At 34.2% G+C, this 18,661-nt stretch overlaps 1 protein-coding gene across 3 annotated transcripts in view; it reads left to right on the plus strand.

Moving 5' to 3' along the window:
* The window catches only part of SLC16A7 (solute carrier family 16 member 7), a 174,649-nt gene extending 156,403 nt beyond the window's left edge, over positions 1-18,246 (plus strand). For all 3 annotated transcript variants that reach the window (XM_004773282.3, XM_004773283.3, XM_045071847.1), the window contains exons 4-6: positions 8,046-8,189; positions 11,249-12,064; positions 15,971-18,246. In XM_004773282.3, the coding sequence (XP_004773339.1) occupies positions 8,046-8,189; positions 11,249-12,064; positions 15,971-16,239 (1,229 nt within the window). In that variant the 3' untranslated portion in view covers positions 16,240-18,246. The remainder of the gene's footprint in view (positions 1-8,045; positions 8,190-11,248; positions 12,065-15,970) is intronic.
* The last annotated feature ends 415 nt before the right edge of the window (positions 18,247-18,661 follow it).

Below are 18,661 nucleotides of genomic sequence, written 5' to 3' on the forward strand. Positions count from 1 at the left end.
TAGAAATGGTCATATTGCTAATTAGTTGCCTAAGATAGGTACCAACCCTTGATTTACAAATTGAACTTACCTGATGGAAATATGTATGTTTTAAAATCCATTATGAATTACATATCCACATTTCAAAAATTCTACTGAGGTTAAACTATTATAACATTTAATTGAGTATAACAAATTGGAAAAATATCAGAATCACTTTAAATGTTCTGCAGTTAGATCACACTGGGATAATTCTGTGAAACTAAGTAACCTTTTAAGCTTAAGAGGAAAAGAGGGTATTTAGCAGATGTTAACTACTTTCTGGTGTGAGATAATATTAACATTTTATGAAATTTTTTATAGGAACTGGATTTTTTTTCTATTATTATATTAGGTTGTCTTAGACTGCAAGCAGGCAAAAGTCCAGTGTCCATTTGTAAAGTGACCAATAGTTAAAGTTTTATGTCATATCACAAGAAGTTTGTGCATAGTAGCTTCTGGTTTGGTTGATTTTTTTTTTTTTTGAGATTTTATTTATTTATTTGACAGAGATCACAGAAAGCCAGGCAGAGAGAGAGGAGAAAGCAGGCTCCCTGCTGAGCAGAGAGCCCAATTAGGGGCTTGATCCCAGAACCCTGGGATCATGACCTGAGCCGAAAGCAGAGGCTTTAACCCACTGAGCCACTCAGGCACCCCTCTGGTTTGGTTGATTTTATTGGCTCTTTGGTCTAATCAGTGACTTAAATATCTCTTATCTTCAAGAACCTCAGAAAGATGACTGTGGCACCTACAGAGGCATTTTATTGCTTTATAAGACTAAGGACATCTTTTCCCTGAAGCCCCCAGAAATCTTTACCCTAAAATTGCCCCCAAATGCTCATGTTTAAGCCAATATTTAGTAATGGGATTGGTGTTATCATGATTGCCTTACTGTACTTGATTCATTCCCATGAGTTAGGCCTGGGGTGGGGAGGTCACAAAAAAGATTAAGTATTAAAAAAAATCAGGATTCATTTAGGAAGAAGGAAGGGGTCATGGCTCTTGTGTAGGGAACCAACAGTTTTAGCAATATAGTCTTATTTTTTTCTGCCTTCTTAAAAATTACTCCAAAGAGCAGGCAATGTAAAGTATAAATATTGAATAATTAAACAGAAACATTTTTAAATTAAATTTTAATTTTATTAATTTTATTATTAATTAATTAATTAATTAAATTTTAAATTTAATTAAATTAAACAGAAATTTTTATTTGGAAGAAATGAGCATCATACATGTCAAAAGAGATGTAATCACTTGTCCCAGGAAAAATGGCATTTCATGGGAGTGCAAGGCATGCTCTAGCCCAGGCTGCCTAGCAGAGTGCTCGAGAAGTCCTGGCAAACTGTTGCTTTGCATGGCAGTTTCCTTACGTATGAAATGGAATGAAGAAATACTGCCAACTTTTGGAGCGATTACAGAGATTACATGTGCTCTTACATATGAAGAGTTTAGAAATGTGCCATGTCCTGAAGAAATGTTGTTTTGTTTTGTTTTGTTTGTTTTATGTGGCCACTGTGCCAGCCTTAAATAAGTAAAATCATCTTTCCTGATGGGGAATAATGTAGCCTGTAAATACCAAGGTTGTTTGGCATTTCTGTCCAGGGGCACAGAAGGCTCACTTTTTTAAACCCTTTGATTTGTAGTAAAAGGTTTTGGTAAGATGTCAGTTTGTCTATTCTCCACCCCCACCCCCCATACAAATAGAATGAGCATCTCTTAAAACAACTGTGGTGACGCCAGTTTGGAGCAATCTGTGGTCAAGTGAATATAGAAATGCAGAAGTTTATGTAAAGAGAGGAAAAGATGAGGGAACATAAAAATAACCATCTTCTCATTCAAGTAAAAGTCGAGAACTTTTCTCACAACCACACTAATGGCAGACAGGTATTGAGATACATGAAGAAAGAACAATGTTTACTATAAAAGGTGTGGGAAATGAGCTATTGATGTCTAGGTGTATTTTAAAATAGCATTTAGTACTTTTATTAAGGTTTGTAGGTTTATCTTATTGGAATGGTGAGAAGTCTCTCTGGGGAGCTGATCTATCTGCAGAGACCTGAGCATGAGAAAAATAAGCCATTCATATATTAAAGGGAAAATATGTCAGACAGAAGGAACAACAAATGCAAAGATGAGTTGGTAGACCATGTCCCCCTCCAGTGCGTCAGGTATACCTAGCATATTAACTAACCCCACTCTTGATTTTTATAATTACTCAAACCATTCATTCAAAATCTTTGTATACTTAAAATATGAAATACTAGTTGAATGAGTATACCATGAAATACTAGTTGAGTGAAAATACTATGAGTATCTGCCGAAAAGATTCGTCTTTTGTAAGTGCTGGATGCGCTCTGTTGAGTCAAACTGGCACAGTTACGATTTAGCAACATTCTAACTGAAGATGATTTACCTGGATAAACATTTATTTATGTATTTATTTATTTTTAAGATTTTATTTATTTATTTGACAAAGATCACAAGTAGGCAGAGACAGGCAGAGAGAGAGGAGAAAGCAGGTTCCCCGAGGAGCAGAGAGCCCGATGCGGGGCTCAATCCCAGGGCCCTGAGATCATGACCTGAGCCTAAGGCAGAGGCTTTAAACCACTGAGCCACCCAGGCGCCCCCTTGGATAACATTTATATCTCCATCCTTTGTAAAAGCAAGTGTAATAGCTACTTCCTGATTATTAGGGATTCTCCTGTCATGTTTTTCACTGACCTTAAAAGAGATCGCATGGAGAAAGACACCAGGTGAATTTTTAATCCCAACATCAGTGGAGGGATAAACCTCGGGCAAACAAATAGTTAATGAAGAGGTTCCCCTCTCTGTCCAAATTAAAATAGCAACAGTTTTTTTAATTCAAAAAATCTTCAAAAAAATCTTTCAAATTTTGAAAGCTCCTGTCGGTAAGAAAAATACTACAGTAGTAAACACAGATAAATTTCTGTAATTGCAAACAACTTTTTCCCAGTCCTGCACTAGTGCTTTTTATCACTTAACTTGACAGGATACCACATATACAAATTTGAAATAAAGCAAATGAAAAATAAATTATAGCAGTTTATCATTCTTCTGTTAGCATTTATGCTATGCATAAAATTTTTATATAGCTCAAATTGATACTCAATTCCAATTCATGGTTTTAGATTGATCAAATATATTTTATGAAATGTTCATTACATAACATATTCTCCAGATTTTCTCACAGCATTTGTCATGTACTCTTGCCATATACAAAGGAAATAAAAACAAGCACTATGAGTTCATATTTACAGAACAGAATAACAATATACAAAGGAATAGACTAATTCATATATATATAAGCCATACATTTTTAAAATATTTAAGAACAACAACAAAAAAACCCCACTTGCTTATAACTATATGTAAAACTTGAAATTAGAAAGGATATACTGTAGTAATGGTATTCAGAATCCCCAAGACCACTTTCAGGTTTCATGATTAACTAGAAAGATTCACAGGACTCAACAGTGTTTTTTTTTCATGGCTATGATTTATGACAATGAAAGAATGCAGAACAGTATCAGGAATGGGAAAAGCGCATGGATCGAAGTACAGGAGAAACCAAATGTAAACTTCCAAGAGTCCTCTCCCAATGGAATCACAAAGGATGAGCTTAATCCAGCAACTAGCTGTGACAATGTAGGTGAAGTGTTGTCTATCAGGAAGCTCATTGGAGACTCAGAGCTTGAGGTTCCTGTTGGGTTGCTGGCCAACAGACTCTGGGAAGGAAGGCGAATGTTCAGCATAAACCACGTTGTGAAACAGTTTACGCACATTGAGCCACTCTTATCGGTTAGGAAACTCTTCTGAAATCCCAAGTTCCCAGGTGCCAACCAAGAGCTAGGCTTGCAAGCAGGTCTTTCTGAGGATGGAAGCCTCACATCTGATATGTTAATTCTTTTCTACACAGTAGTGAAAAGTACAGGTTTTTATAATCAGATGACCCTGGTTCCAATCCACATTTTACCCCTTACGTTGTGACCTTGAACAAGTTATCAACACTTGGCATGTCTGTTTTATCAACTGTTACATTGCTCTAATGATCAGATTTCCACAAAAATCATATGTAATAATGTATGCACAGTTCTTAGCACACTGCCTGCAAAGAGTAATAACTCAATAAATTAACGAATAATTATAGAATAATAATAGTATGTATGGCAACTACCATCATAGAGCTTAGAATAAGCTCTTATAGGGACAAGACTCAAACAGGTGAAATACAGGATTTCTAAGTGTTGTGGGGTGTGCATGCGTGTGTGTGTGTGTGTGACTAGCTATAGTATAACAGGAGTTCTAAGAATGGGCACTCTCTGTAATTTGTAAGAATGCACATAAGCTTCCTCACCAGAATAAGTATTATGGAGCCACGGCCATATAGGACAGAAGTAGGTTTGAGAAAACGAAGCTGACGTATGGGTGACGACACTGTGATGGTTAAACTGCTCGCTGATGAAGTTCTCCTTTACAGCTTCACGGCCAGCATGAAAGTGACTATTAAGCTTGACACTAAAAATAACGAGATAGTTTGGGGCGCCTGGGTGGCTCAGTGGGTTAAGCCGCTGCCTTCGGCTCAGGTCATGATCTCAGGGTCCTGGGATCGAGTCCCGCATCGGGCTCTCTGCTCAGCAGGGAGCCTGCTTCCTCCCCTCTCTCTCTCTCTGCCTGCCTCTCTGCCTACTTGTGATCTCTCTCTGTCAAATAAATAAATAAAATATTTAAAAAAAAAAAAAAAAAAAAAAAAAAACGAGATAGTTTGGAAAGCTGGAACAGAAGAAATTAGTGGGTAGATCAATCTGGTTTAGATATAGCCTGATACTTGTGTGAACGTTTTTTAGGAAATAAGACAATTGGATTCTTGCACATCATTTTTTTTAACTGCTCAACAAATATATAGAACAAAACATTTGGATGAACAGTACCTTTGCTCTATTTAGAAATGGGCTCAGATGTAACTCTCAGCAGGTAGAGAATTTTCTTTTCTGACTTAACTAATGATTAAACTTCATGATTACTTGAAAAATATATGCTGAGTAGAAACTTCCATCCTGATTGAATTAATAGATAAATGAATAAATGACCTCAGAGTATAATTAGGCCTGAAATTCATCAACAAGGGACAGCTGTGAGGCTAGCTCATGTTTAACAAAAATCATATGTGATAAGAATTTATTTATTTTCTTGGAACTCTGTCTGTCTTGTTAATACAATATACCAAGCTGCTTGTATGTTGGAGAGAGAGAGGTATTGGATAGCGTTGTGTTTTTTATACCTGATGTTAGATGCCTCCTCAAGCTAATGTTAAGCATTTAAAGATTCTTTACAAAATAAATATATTTTGTTCTATATCATAATTTTAATTAGATCTATAACTATTACAAAGTAGAAATATTTTATGACATTTTATATGTATTTCATATTAAGGGTTTGATTAAGCTTTGATTTCTAAAGAAATCAACCTAAAAACTATATCTTTTTTGCTAGAAAAAATTATAGATGAATTATGTAAATACATCCCTTATAGATTGTCTAATAGATTATCACTTAACTAAAGTATATTATTTAAAGTAAAATAAATTGTTAAAATTAGAACTCTCATTGCATCTTGACTGATATCACAGTAGAAATTATGTCTCTTCAAAAAAAAAAAAAATCAGCACCTCCAAATGTTTTCTTTAGTTGCCACTTTTAATCACAGTCATGGAAAAAGAAGCCTTGATGTGATTATCCTGAACTATAGATATAATTATTTGCCACACGTTGCAAATTAAGTTGTGATTCATTGCCTATGTTCAAATTTAAATTTACATCATTTAAGCAAACACATTTATAAATTTTAGTAATTAGTACATTTGTGAGTTATCCAGGCATCACATAGAAAATTGTATACATATTAGCAATGATACTGAGAAAATTGTTATTAGTCCAAGTAATTGGTAAATGCCTTTGAATTCATTCTGATAGTCTAGTGTATATCAAAGCGTCCATCACAGTTCTTAAAATAACTTTATAATTTCTCCCCTTGTATTATAATAGTTTGATGATTATAGTTGTGTTTCTATTATTTTATTTTGGCATGTGTCAACTGGTTTTATACTAGAATCTCGAGAAATAGTGCATTGAACTGATTTCAGATGAAATGAATTGAAGTAAAGTGAACTGGTTAAGTAATTTTAAGAAAAGGAACCCACACTTAAGTTGAATAATTAATCAAAGCCAATCAATTTGTTTGTCACAAAAGCAATTTGAATTTAGCTGTGTGCTTTTTAATGAAAATGCTCATTTCCTAAATCATATGAGTTTTTACCATATTAGGGACTGAAATCTATTATTTTCACGTTATCTTGAACAATTTTCATTGATTTCCCCCCCTCAGTTCCTTTGTTTTTATAGATCTATCCTTCATATGGTCTTTTTTAGTTTATTTTGGGGGAGTATTAAATGCAAAAGTGGTATTCTATTTTTGAGTTCTTTTTGTCACATTACATCTTTTAAAAAAAAAAGTCTTTTTACCAGTTAGTTTTCAAAACATATTGTGGAGTAGTATTAGGCCATGAAGTTTTTATTTCAAACTTATATTTAAGGAATAAAAACAATAACTACAGTTGTGTAAAAGAATAAAGCTGCATTGACAAATGAATCTCAATGTATTTTAAATATATCCATGTAGAAATTCTCAAATGCAGTAAATTGCACTTAGCAAGTTTTTTAAGTTACAGTATTAGCTAAAAATCATTTAAATTTTTTCTAGGCTAAATATTGGACTGAGAATTCTGACCTAATGTAATATTTTCCCCTCAAAGCAATAGCCCTTGTTTTAGATGAAATATAATTTTAAGTTAAGAAAGACATGTCAAATCAAACTATTTACACATTGATAGGTCTCATAAAATAGTGTGGGCTTTCACTGAATCTAAGATGCTCTCAGTTGTCAAGTTGCACCATTATTTTATGAAGCACCACTAAAAAAAAAAGTGATTAAATTAAAACACACTTTATTAATATTTAGAAGTTTTATCTTATAACTACCAAAAGAGCTTTTTTAGACACAGTGAAACGTAGATGATTTTAATTATTTTAATCACTCCTGCATTTTATATGTACACACACACATACACCCTACACGCATGCATTGGGAAATGTACATTAAATAAATTGGGTAAAGCATTCCTAAAACCTCTTTCTATTCAGTGTCTGGCTCCCCTAAATTAGTTTTTGAGTCTGAGTTCTCAGTGTTCATGTTTCACACATAAGACTAGAAGGTTTTTTAGACAATAGTCAGTGTTCATATTCAAATTCCTCCTTCAAATGGCCCTTAAATTGTTTGATTGAATTATGAGGAATTGCTATTGTCCAACCAAGCCACAGAAATAACAACCAAATTCCAGCATGCATAGCAGCAATAGCTCCATCGCTACCTATGACCCCCACCTGATGAACAGGGATTGTTTAACAGACCTCAAGTATGAGACATCTTTATTTCTAACATAATATATGAGAACAGTTGGTATCTTAGAATCAAGGAAATATGGTATTAGAGAAAAGTCATACTGTGGTATAATGAAAAAAAAACTATTTAAGCTCTAATTAGGAGGATCTCTGGGTGTGCTCATGTATTATTCTAGAAAATAAAATTATAACACAGACAAGTCATTTTTATAATCTCTAGATTATTGTTACATAAATTTGCCTACACTTATTAAGTATTTTGATAGTGTAGCCAAGTCCTATTGAAAATCTTTTCCATCAAAAGTCAAATGATTATGGTCATAAACTATATGTTAAACACTTCTGATTTATTATTTTATATATTGTCATATATATGGTTAAAGATAACCAGTCAGAGTGATTAGGAAGTATTGAAAAGTCTTCATTATATTCTATGTGGACTAATATTTTTCTTTTATCATTAAAATGTGCTTTCAAAATTAACAGCTGTTAAAAATAAATAAGTAAATGACCCAGCAACTGAACGTTTCTTAATTTCCTCTCTACCACAGGTCCCATAAGTAGTGTTCTGGTGAATAAATATGGTAGCCGACCAGTGGTGATGGTAGGAGGTTTATTATGCTGTTTGGGAATGGTCACAGCCTCTTTTAGTACCAGCGTAATAGGGCTTTACCTCACTACTGGATTCATTTGTGGTAAGTCAAGTTTTGTTTTCTGCTTATTCTCTTCTTAACACTTTCATTGTTCGCAAAGGTCTATAAGAAACATAAACAACAGAACATTCATATTGTTTTCTTTGACTTTACTTTTGATATCAGATGCTATTTTAAAGTATATTCATCTAGTACACTGAAATACGAACTTGGAATGGCCAATCAAACTTATTTCAAGAAATGGAAAAAAGTTATCACATACGTTAGGTGCTATGATATCAATGCCAAAAAGAAAACAGTTTTGATTTAATTTTACCATTTCACTTTTATTCATCAGCCAGTTAAGATGGTATTCTGGGACACAGACTTCCTGGCATATAAAAAGCTTCATTTTTTTTAAAGTTGTTTTTCATTACTTATTACTATTTAGAGTATCTGACTTATCATTCATTATAGGTTAAAAAGGATGCCAAAAGATATTTTCTGCATGCATTGACTTGGCTCTAACAATAGAATTCTTTTTGTTTGTGTTCTGGTTAGTGGTAGGGCTCTATATTGGTGCCCCTTCTTTTCCTTACAAAAGATTCTAATTGTTTAAAGGCTCTGTAAGGCACATTTGCCACTAAACACATGTTTTTAAATGTCATACTGTCGTTCTATTACAGTTGTTTCTCATGCGTAATGTCTGTTGACTCAAACTGACCTAAATACATACATTTGGAAAAAACTGTTTTTATTAGTCTCAACAGTAAACTTCTTTAAATAAACCTACACTCAAAGTCTTAAGAAAAATTAGATTTTAATATATAAGGAAACTGAATCTTTTCCTTATGCTCCCAGAAAAACGGTAAATATATTCTCTTTTTAAAGTAATTTTAGATCAGTCTAACCTTGCACTTTTATATCATTTGATGAAAAAAATAAAATGTATTAAAGCCTATAGTAATTAATAGTGATGTTAAAATCTTTCTTTTTACAACCTTTCCACAACTGTCTTCCTTTTTGATGTGGTAAAACACCTTTTGACATTATAAATGAGAATTTCCTAAGAATTTTTATAGTTCAGAGAATGTCCTTTCTTTGTACAGAAATACTCTATATTACACTTGACCACAGGAGTCAGGCTGGGCCCACAAGTGATGTAGTATGGAAATGTGATTTTGTTATTACTCTACCACAAATTTTAACAACATTATATATTATTCTAACTTCAGTTCTTGAGTCTTGAAGGGTTTGGTGCTTCTAGAATCACTATGAGAGGTTTATCTTAAGGCATTATCAGCCAATACAAAATACAATCTAATTTTTAAACCCAATTTAGCACATATTAACTGATCATGGGCAAATTAGCCTCTTTATGATGTCAGTGTCCTTCTTGTTTTTAAAATGAGGAAAATTATAATCTCTTTCCTTTGGGAGTCATTGGAATGATTCATCTAAAAAATGAATGCATAGTGCTTTACAGAGTATCAGAACTTTGTTACTTTTAAATAAATACTTGCATATAATTATCATCATATGTCATTATATAACCTCTTGCAGTCCTAGAACTTACCTGACTTTGGCAAAACCCTCTTTGTTCTTGTTGAGGGGATTAGAACCCAGGAAGTCTAGGTGTTATGTCCAACACTGTACATAGGAAGATAGCGGAAGCAGCGTCAGATCTTTGGATTTCAAATCTCATGTTCATTTCACCATGCCAGAATAGGAAATAGATGGCCACCATCTCCTAAGGAGAAATTGGATTAATACCCGAAGGCAAAATTCTAGGTGACCGAATGGGATGAGGGGTTGGGGGAGGGTGGCATTAGGTAAAGAAATTTGAACTTCGAAACAAAATTCCTGCGTTTTATTTTGGGTTCTTCCATTTACAAGCCACTGACCATAGGCTGGCTGGCTGGCAGTTTTCTTATTTATAAATTACACTTATGCTGCGTATCTCACAGGTATGGGCTGTGATAGCATCAGAGAGCATACTGCCCTGTTACTCTCCAAAGCTCTTGGTTACTTTTTGTTAGCTTTTAGGGACCCTCCTACTCATAGAAAATATATGTATCAAAGGTTTGCAATAAGTATTTGTACTGAGAACTGAGTTGTCCCTGAGTTTAAGGAGTTAACCACTTTGCAGTACTCTCAATTTACATAAATACATTACATAAATTGCAGAATTCTTACTTCTGTAACCCCTAAACTAAGACAGAATAATGCCTAGTCTAAGAGGAAAAGAGAGATACCTTATCTAAATCAATTTTACATGCTTTTTAAACAAACGTAATCATCACTATTGCTAAATAATACTTTGGTAAGCTATAAGAAATAATTCCTCTCTCATAGGTGACATTCAGCACTGCCAAGGGATTCCCTTGGAATCTGTAGGAATAGTAGGGACCTTTGAATCATATAAAGAATTAGTTTTAATCCCTGAAATAAAAGGTTTAAAGCAAAAATTTTATTTTTCAGTCAGTACACATGTGCATCTATATTCATGAAATATGGAACATGAAAGATGTAGAACATGACATTAATGGCATTAATTTATTACTCTTGTTTATTATTTGCATAGTTCTGAAAGAAATACCTGTGGAGAAACCTAAGATTTTCATAAATGACAACCTTTTTAATCTGTTCACTCTGTTCCACTCTTAAAAAAACAGTGTTCACATTTTAAATGTACTCTTGCCACAAGGAAGAAATCTATTCTATATATGTGGTATAAATATAATGCATATAAATATATATGTTTATGTACATAAAGAGGATTAATTTATCTGTGGTATTAAGTGATTGTAATTAAGAACTATTCATTTCATCCTAATTTCAACCTATTCTGTGATTATGGAAATATCAGTAGATGTCCTTGGTTTTATTTTTCTGCTTTCACATGAAAGGACTATGAAGCTGTCATAGGTATTAGGTGTCCAGTTGTGGGAACCTCTTTGTTTATGCACAATTCCATGATATTTATAGTTATCAAAAATTACTACCCACTTTTGCACTTTTAGTTCTGCCTTCCCCCTTGAATGTACATTTTAAGGAGTAATTCCTTTTGTGAGTGACATAATGTATTTGTGTTTTTCTTCCTTTTGTTCTGTTCTCTTTAGGTTTAGGTCTAGCCTTCAACCTGCAACCCGCCCTAACAATCATTGGCAAATACTTCTATAAGAAACGGCCCATGGCTAATGGCCTCGCCATGGCAGGAAGTCCTGTTTTCTTAAGCACGTTGGCTCCTTTCAATCAGTACCTTTTCAATACTTTTGGCTGGAAAGGAAGCTTCTTGATTTTGGGGGGTATACTGTTGAATGCCTGTGTGGCCGGGTCCCTCATGAGACCCGTTGAACCCAAACAAGTTGCCAATCAGTCTAAAAATAACATTGGCATAGGAGTGGATGACTCGGGTGTGAGGAGCCACAGGAAGAAATCAGCGTGGGAGATAGTCAATACGTATTTAGATTTCTCCCTTTTTAAGCATAGGGGATTTCTGATATACTTATCTGGAAATGTCATTATGTTTCTAGGATTTTTTGCCCCCATTATATTCTTGGCTCCATATGCTAAAGACCAAGGAATTGATGAGTATTCTGCCGCTTTCCTGCTGTCTATTATGGCTTTTGTTGATATGTTTGCTAGACCTGCTGGAGGACTTATTGCAAACTCTAAACTTATCCGCCCCCGAATCCAGTATTTCTTCAGTTTTGCAATCATGTTCACTGGAGTGTGCCATCTCTTGTGCCCACTGGCAGAGGACTACACCAGTCTGGTGATATATGCTATATTTTTTGGTCTTGGATTTGGGAGTGTTAGCAGCGTCCTCTTTGAAACTCTCATGGACCTGGTTGGCCCTCAAAGGTTTTCCAGCGCTGTAGGACTTGTCACAGTGGTGGAGTGTTGCCCCGTTCTCCTTGGTCCTCCTCTTGCTGGTAAGAATGATTCTCATCCAGAAAAGCAAAAAGCATAAAATGAATATCAACTAGCCAGGGCATTCTTTGTAGTGTATGATGGGGCTTGTAATAATAACTAGTAATAGCTTGAAAGACTGTGGGTGTGTTAATTTTAGGTGTTATTATATATGTATTTTTAAATTTCATAAATGGATGATCTTAGACCTCAATTTGCTTCAGAGCCAGGACCTGTGAACTTAAGAAGTTAAATTATACTGATATTTAGTAACATAATTTGCATATTTTTACCCATAGCCATTGTTTTGTGCTTATAAAATTGTGTCATAATAATAAAATTCCACTTTTTCTTCATTCTGTCATTGACTAACAAATTTCTCTTCTGCTTATATTAAAATGAGTCAAAAGTGTAAAATAATGCTACTAAAGGTCAGGATCTATTTTTTAATTGGAGTACATACATTGGTTATATTAATATCTTACATGCCTAAGCATAGCATACTTTTATAATATTGCCGACAGAAATATATATATATATCCATATATATGTACATATATACTCATATATATGTATGTGAAATGCAGTATGAAAAAGAAATTCATTTTGAACAGATACATTCCACATTTATAAATTATAGTGGTTACCTATAGATTTTAAGATCTGAGATATTATAATATAAAAATTATATATTTATATATTATTTTATAAAAATATATTCTATAAATAGTATATTATATAACATATATATAAAATTATAGTGGGTACCTATAGGTTTTAAGATCTGAAATATTTTCAGTGATGCCTATGAAAAGTATCTGTGCTAAATGTATAAGTGCATTTTTGAAGCTAAGACTTTGTTCAGTCTTAGACTTTAATGCTATAAATTAAATTAAATTAATTTAAATTAATTTAAATTAAAACATTAAACATTTAAACATTTAAATTAAAAAAACATTATTTTCCAGTACATTGTTTTGGTTAATACTAAACTTAGGTATTCTCTTAGGCTCTTGGCCTGACCCCTAGTGGTCATATTAACTGCCAGGTTAAATGTAAATATTTCCAGTTTTTAAACTGCTTTCCTACATGACATCAAGGTATCATTTTTAAAAATTCCAGTATAGTTAACAGACAGTGTTATATTCATTTAAGGTGAACATTATAGTGATTCAGTAATTCCATACATCAAGAAATAATTTTGAATTGGGAAAACTTGTATTTAATTTGTTGATCTTTAGGTATCATTGAACTTTTGCCTTGCTTTTTCACTTGGCCAAGAACTAGTGGCATTCTTGCCACTCATAGGCATCACTGAAAATATTTCAGATCTTAAAATGTGAGTGGCTACTGAATTTTTCCATCCATGAGTGCTGTTGTCTTATATCTAGCACAGAGGTTTTGGGTGGTATATCTTTTAATATTGGCTGTACTATGGCACCAAACCAATTTTCAGAAGGAATGAAAGTTAGTCTTGTTTATCAGCTAATTGATTTTGTTGCATATGACAACTATAATTGACCTGTCTTTGCCTACAGAATTAGTTTACTAAATGGGTTTTAGAAGCCTATTAATTAGCGGCGAAATTTTTAGTATCAAGAGAGAATATTGTATGTCACCAGCCGTGGTGAGAGTAAAAAAAAATTAAGTCAGGTCAACAGGCATAGTGGGTAGGCTCTAAGAATGAAAATGAAGGTATCTGATTTGAATGTTCCTACCTGCGCTGAGAACCTGTATTAGTAACATTTATATCAGTTTCAGTGATCTTGAGTGCTTCTTGTGTTAATACCGCCAAACCATTACACAAATGCTGGCAATGGCAAGAATCCATTTGGGGCTCCTTTTTGAAGTTCTCAGGCCATAGCCATAATAAATTCATTTTTTTTTTCATCCTGTTTCTGTCTTCTGGTATCCCTGATCCTCCTTGACTTTTGGACTGGCTTCTTCTCTGTAGCCTTTGATCACTGATAGAACAGTCTGGCGTATGGTAGGCACTCCATAAATACATTTGAATGAATGACTATCATGGTCATTACTTCTCACACCGTTGCTGCTGTTGCTGCTACTCTTGTTTGTAAAGCCAGAGTGGAAGATAGGGTATGATTTTTAGTTTTATTGTTTTCAGCTCAAACTTCCACTGCTACACTCACAATAACTGAAGCTTTAGTTCTAGAAACGTGTCTGGTTTCTTGGTGATGCTAAAATAAATTCCCCAGACATTTAGAAAGTATGTTGATACGGCAGCCCACAGTGATACTATCTCTGATGGGGCCACAGACCTAATGTTTATGTATTTAGGAGTATAACAATCATCATATGAATAAAAACAATTGACTAAAACTAGAATGGAAATTTAAATTACGCATTTTATGTTTGTATATATGGCACACTCAAACCTATTCCACCATTGAACTGATCAAAACAGAGAACTTTGTTCAAATAGGAAGTTTCACAAGTAGCTAAATTTAATACTGAGCCACTAACTTATATTCTAGCCAGAATAAATGAGATTCTGATTAAAGAATCAGGCCTATATCAAAATCACCTAGAATATGCATATAATAAATAATATGGACTTGCCTATACTAGCATTGTTAAGAATTAGGTACCTGCATAAACAAGAAGCAAAATTAAGTATAAACTGAAGTATTTTTAAAAGTCAGTAAACTTGGGTGCCTGGCTGGCTCAGTTGGTTGAGTGTTCAATGATTGGTTTCGGCTCAGGTCATGATCTCAGGTTGTGAGATCAAGCACCATATCAGGCTCTGTGCTCGGTGAAGCGTCTGCTTAAGATTCCCTCTCCCTCCGTTTGTCCCCCCGCCCGTGCTGGCTCTCACTCTCTCTCTTGGGGGGGGGGAGATCAATAATTCTTCAGGTCATAGGGTATCAGGCTAGTTTTTAAATGTTCTTAATAATCAAATGTAATAAATACTTTCTTCCTGATTTGTCTGGCCTTAATAATTTAGATTCATATAAACTAAAAATTGTGATTAGCTCAAAAAGTTATGATATGACTCTTAACCAAGAGGTATGTATGGTAAAGCTCTTTTGCAGAATAGTTAAGAATCTGGGTTTCAGACAGACCTTGGTTGGATTCCAGATTCTGCCACTCACTGGCTATGTAACCATAATGAAATTATTTCATAGTGATCTTGTAAGAATTAAATGAGCTATAACCTCATTTAAAAGTGTTTAGCCTAAAGGAGCCTGGGTGGCTCAGTCGTTAAGCCTCTGCCTTCAGCTCAGGTCAGAATCCCAGGGTCCTAGGATTGAGTCCCACGTAAGGCTTCTGCTAGGCAGGGAGTCTGCCTCTTCCTCTCCCTCCTCCCTTTCCCCCACACCTCCATGCTCTCTCTCTTGCTCTCTTTCTCAAATAAACAAATAAAAAATCTTAAAAAAAAAAAAAAAGTGTTTAGCCTAGTGGTGGGCATAGAAAAAGCATTGAGTAAATATTATGTCATGTCAAGAACCTTTAAAAAAGCCTTTGGGTCTTTCCTAAAAAATGTGAATTTTTCCTTTGTATTGAAAAGAAGCGTGGGAAGGATGAAGCAGTCTCCATGTATAAAAGTTAACAGATAGATATATCTATTTTAGACACACAGATACAAAAAACATGCCTCACACATACATGTATTTATGAATATACATGCAAACAGACATATACCTATTTTGTCTTGGTTGTACATTTTTATTGAGGGGGATAATCTTCCTTAAATTTAATATACTGGTAATATAATGCTATGTGTACATATATGTCTTTTTTAATGCATAGGTAGAATTCATAATCTAGAATAGCTTTTGTTAAAAGCTCATGCAATATTAACCTCAATAAGAAATGGGTACATACTTTGTGGAAGAATTTACTGGAAAATGTTATCATTTTACAGCTGTTTTATTATGCTGTCTTAAAAGATGTTTTCTGTCTGTTAGGTAAATTGGTGGATCAAACTGGACAGTATAAATACATGTATATAGCCTGTGGCGCTATTGTGTTCCTCTCAAGTGTGTGGCTGCTCATCGGCAACGCCATAAACTACAGATTGCTTGCAAAGGAAAAGAAGGAAGAAGAAAGGAACAAGAAACTGCATACACCCGAGTCCAGAGAGTCTGAACCCTTGAACAAATCTAAACACCATGATGTTGATGTCAAAAGTACAAGAACAGAGAATAATTCCTCCGAAAGAGAAACTAATATTTAACAAGAATCACATCTCTGATTTCAGTGTTTATGACTTTCTTAGGAGCATTTTTTTTTTCAAAAATTGGGAAAGTTTTTACTTGAAATGAGGAGTCATAATGAAGGATGGAGATGAGATTTTCCTCGATGGCAGGTTTTTATAGGTTTGTTTTTTAACACTTGTTTGGATAGTTCAATTTTGAGATTTTGCTTAGAAGGAATCCATGCAGTGGGTTTATTTCCATACATGACTCTGATTGTCATGATTAAAATAATTTTAAAGTCTTCCAGTGACTTCCAGTCTTGGTTATAGAGATCTGAATCCCAAAGCCCTGGTTCAAGTACTTAGAAGGCGTGTGTTTAATCTAATAAGAATACCCTGTCCAAATTTAATTTTTTAGTGTTGAATGGAATTGAAGGAAAATAAATTTTCTTCTAGTGTGCATGTGCACGCACACACACACACTGACCTATATGTACACATGTGCAGAGTATCCAATGAACAAGACAAGTAGGTTCAAAAAAAATATTACAACTTTTTTTAACTTTAAAAATAAATCCACTGAGAATGAAGAAATCTGTTATATCTGCACACTACTTTACAATGTGAATTTTAAAGATAAGAACATCAGTGAAAATGAGAACGATCTTAATTTGAAAATGCAACTAACTGCGTGAAAAAAAATTTCCATGTATAAAATAAATTTGAAAAAAAGAAGTTCATTTTAAACCATTATTTCTGAGCACTGTTAGGTTTGATTAATCCATGCACGTGATTTCTTTGAGGATGGTCATTAGTACCTGGTGCTAGAGAATGGAACTCTCAAATAATTTTCAGAATTCTTACTTCATATGTAAATCAAATTAAAAGCCTAAGTGACTGCTCGCAATGAGCTATGTTCATTGATTTTAAAAGGATTTAGTTACAAATCCAGAAAGTAATAGCCAGGGATTTTTTTTTAATCAGAACTCAGTCTACACTCACTGTCAGACTGAGACTTCAAAATGGAATATACCAGAATCCTGGTCGATAGGCTGACAAATAGGCCAAATTCTAATTTTTCCCAACACGTAACCGTGATCAGAGGATTACTGTTAGGAATGATCTGAGCAAAGCTGACTGAGAGTGAGAGGTGCTTATACTGAGGACTCCCAGTTCTGTCATTTCTCACCCCTCCCTAAAATGCAAAAGCAAAACACCCAGAAACCCAAACAGGCCTTTCACTCCGCCCCTGAAATTCCTCAGGCTATAAGGAATGGCCTCACTTCGAAATCCCACCCCCTCCTGATGAGACTTCCTACCACCTGGAAATATAACTGGGAGACTGTGAGAAAAGGTTTCTAGAACTGGAAGCCGCTCATGACTCCGTATACACATTTGTGAAGTTTATCACAGGATAGCAAGGGGCCTGCAACATTGCCCGTTGCCAGCCGGTGTAATTTAGCAGTTTCGGTGTAATTTAGCAGTTTCTCATTTTTGTAACGATGTTAAAACTTCAGAGAATCTGAATCACCCTTGAATGTTCAGGCGTATGATAGTTACTGTGCACTGAGAACTATAAATACCATTGAGAGTAATACAGTACTTTTAAACAAGAAAGAATTTGTGCCTTAGGGCTAAAGTCATTAAGTATTTACATCAGTAAATCTGAAGTTTAAATTAAGAGTATGATTAATGAAAAACATTTAGTGCTTGATTATTGAAGTGATGTTACTTTTAAGATGTCAAAAGGAATTTGCTGTTCATTTTTTTTTTTTAATTGCAGTGGAGGCAGATGGCATCTTATTTCCTATAAGATTACACCTGGACACCAAGCTTTTGTGATAATTAACATTAAGGATTTGATTTGTAAAATTTATGCACTGGCTAAGCATGTGGCTCATATTTAGGAAGCTATATAAAGTCCTATATTTCATTTAGCATTCATTTGTTTGCAGATGAAGAGGAATTTGTATTTTTTTAAATATTAAATAAAGCAACTTGTGCCAATACCATAGGTAAATAAATCAGGCAAAATGGGGCAGTGTATGGCTGTTTTTAATTTCAGTTTTTCCCAATCTTGAGTCTTGAATGAGCTGCTTTCATTTTATTAAGTGCTTTTGTATAGAACTCTGACTCGTCATAAGAAACGCAACATTATAAATTCTGTAGTAGCTCCCCAATCTTAAAACATTTCCCAAGAAATGCCTTCAATTCTCTGAGAATATGTATTTAGATTAATATACATATCAGATCCCGGGGGAAATAAACATCAAAGTAATGATAGTGGGATTTGGGCCCAAGGCTTTAGTCCTTTTGTGCCTTCCTCCATGGAAGAAGGTTCTTTTATGTATTGATGAGGTTTATGTCAGGTGAAAACTGATTCTTATCTGTTCTGTTGGTTTCGGTCATCTTCATTAACTTTTCATTTCTAACACTGTATATTGTTGAAAAAGAAAGGGAA

This window comes from Mustela putorius, unplaced genomic scaffold (assembly GCF_011764305.1).
Source record: "Mustela putorius furo isolate JIRA1106 unplaced genomic scaffold, ASM1176430v1.1 tig00003988_pilon_pilon_pilon, whole genome shotgun sequence".
In the NCBI taxonomy this organism is placed as follows: domain Eukaryota; kingdom Metazoa; phylum Chordata; class Mammalia; order Carnivora; family Mustelidae; genus Mustela; species Mustela putorius.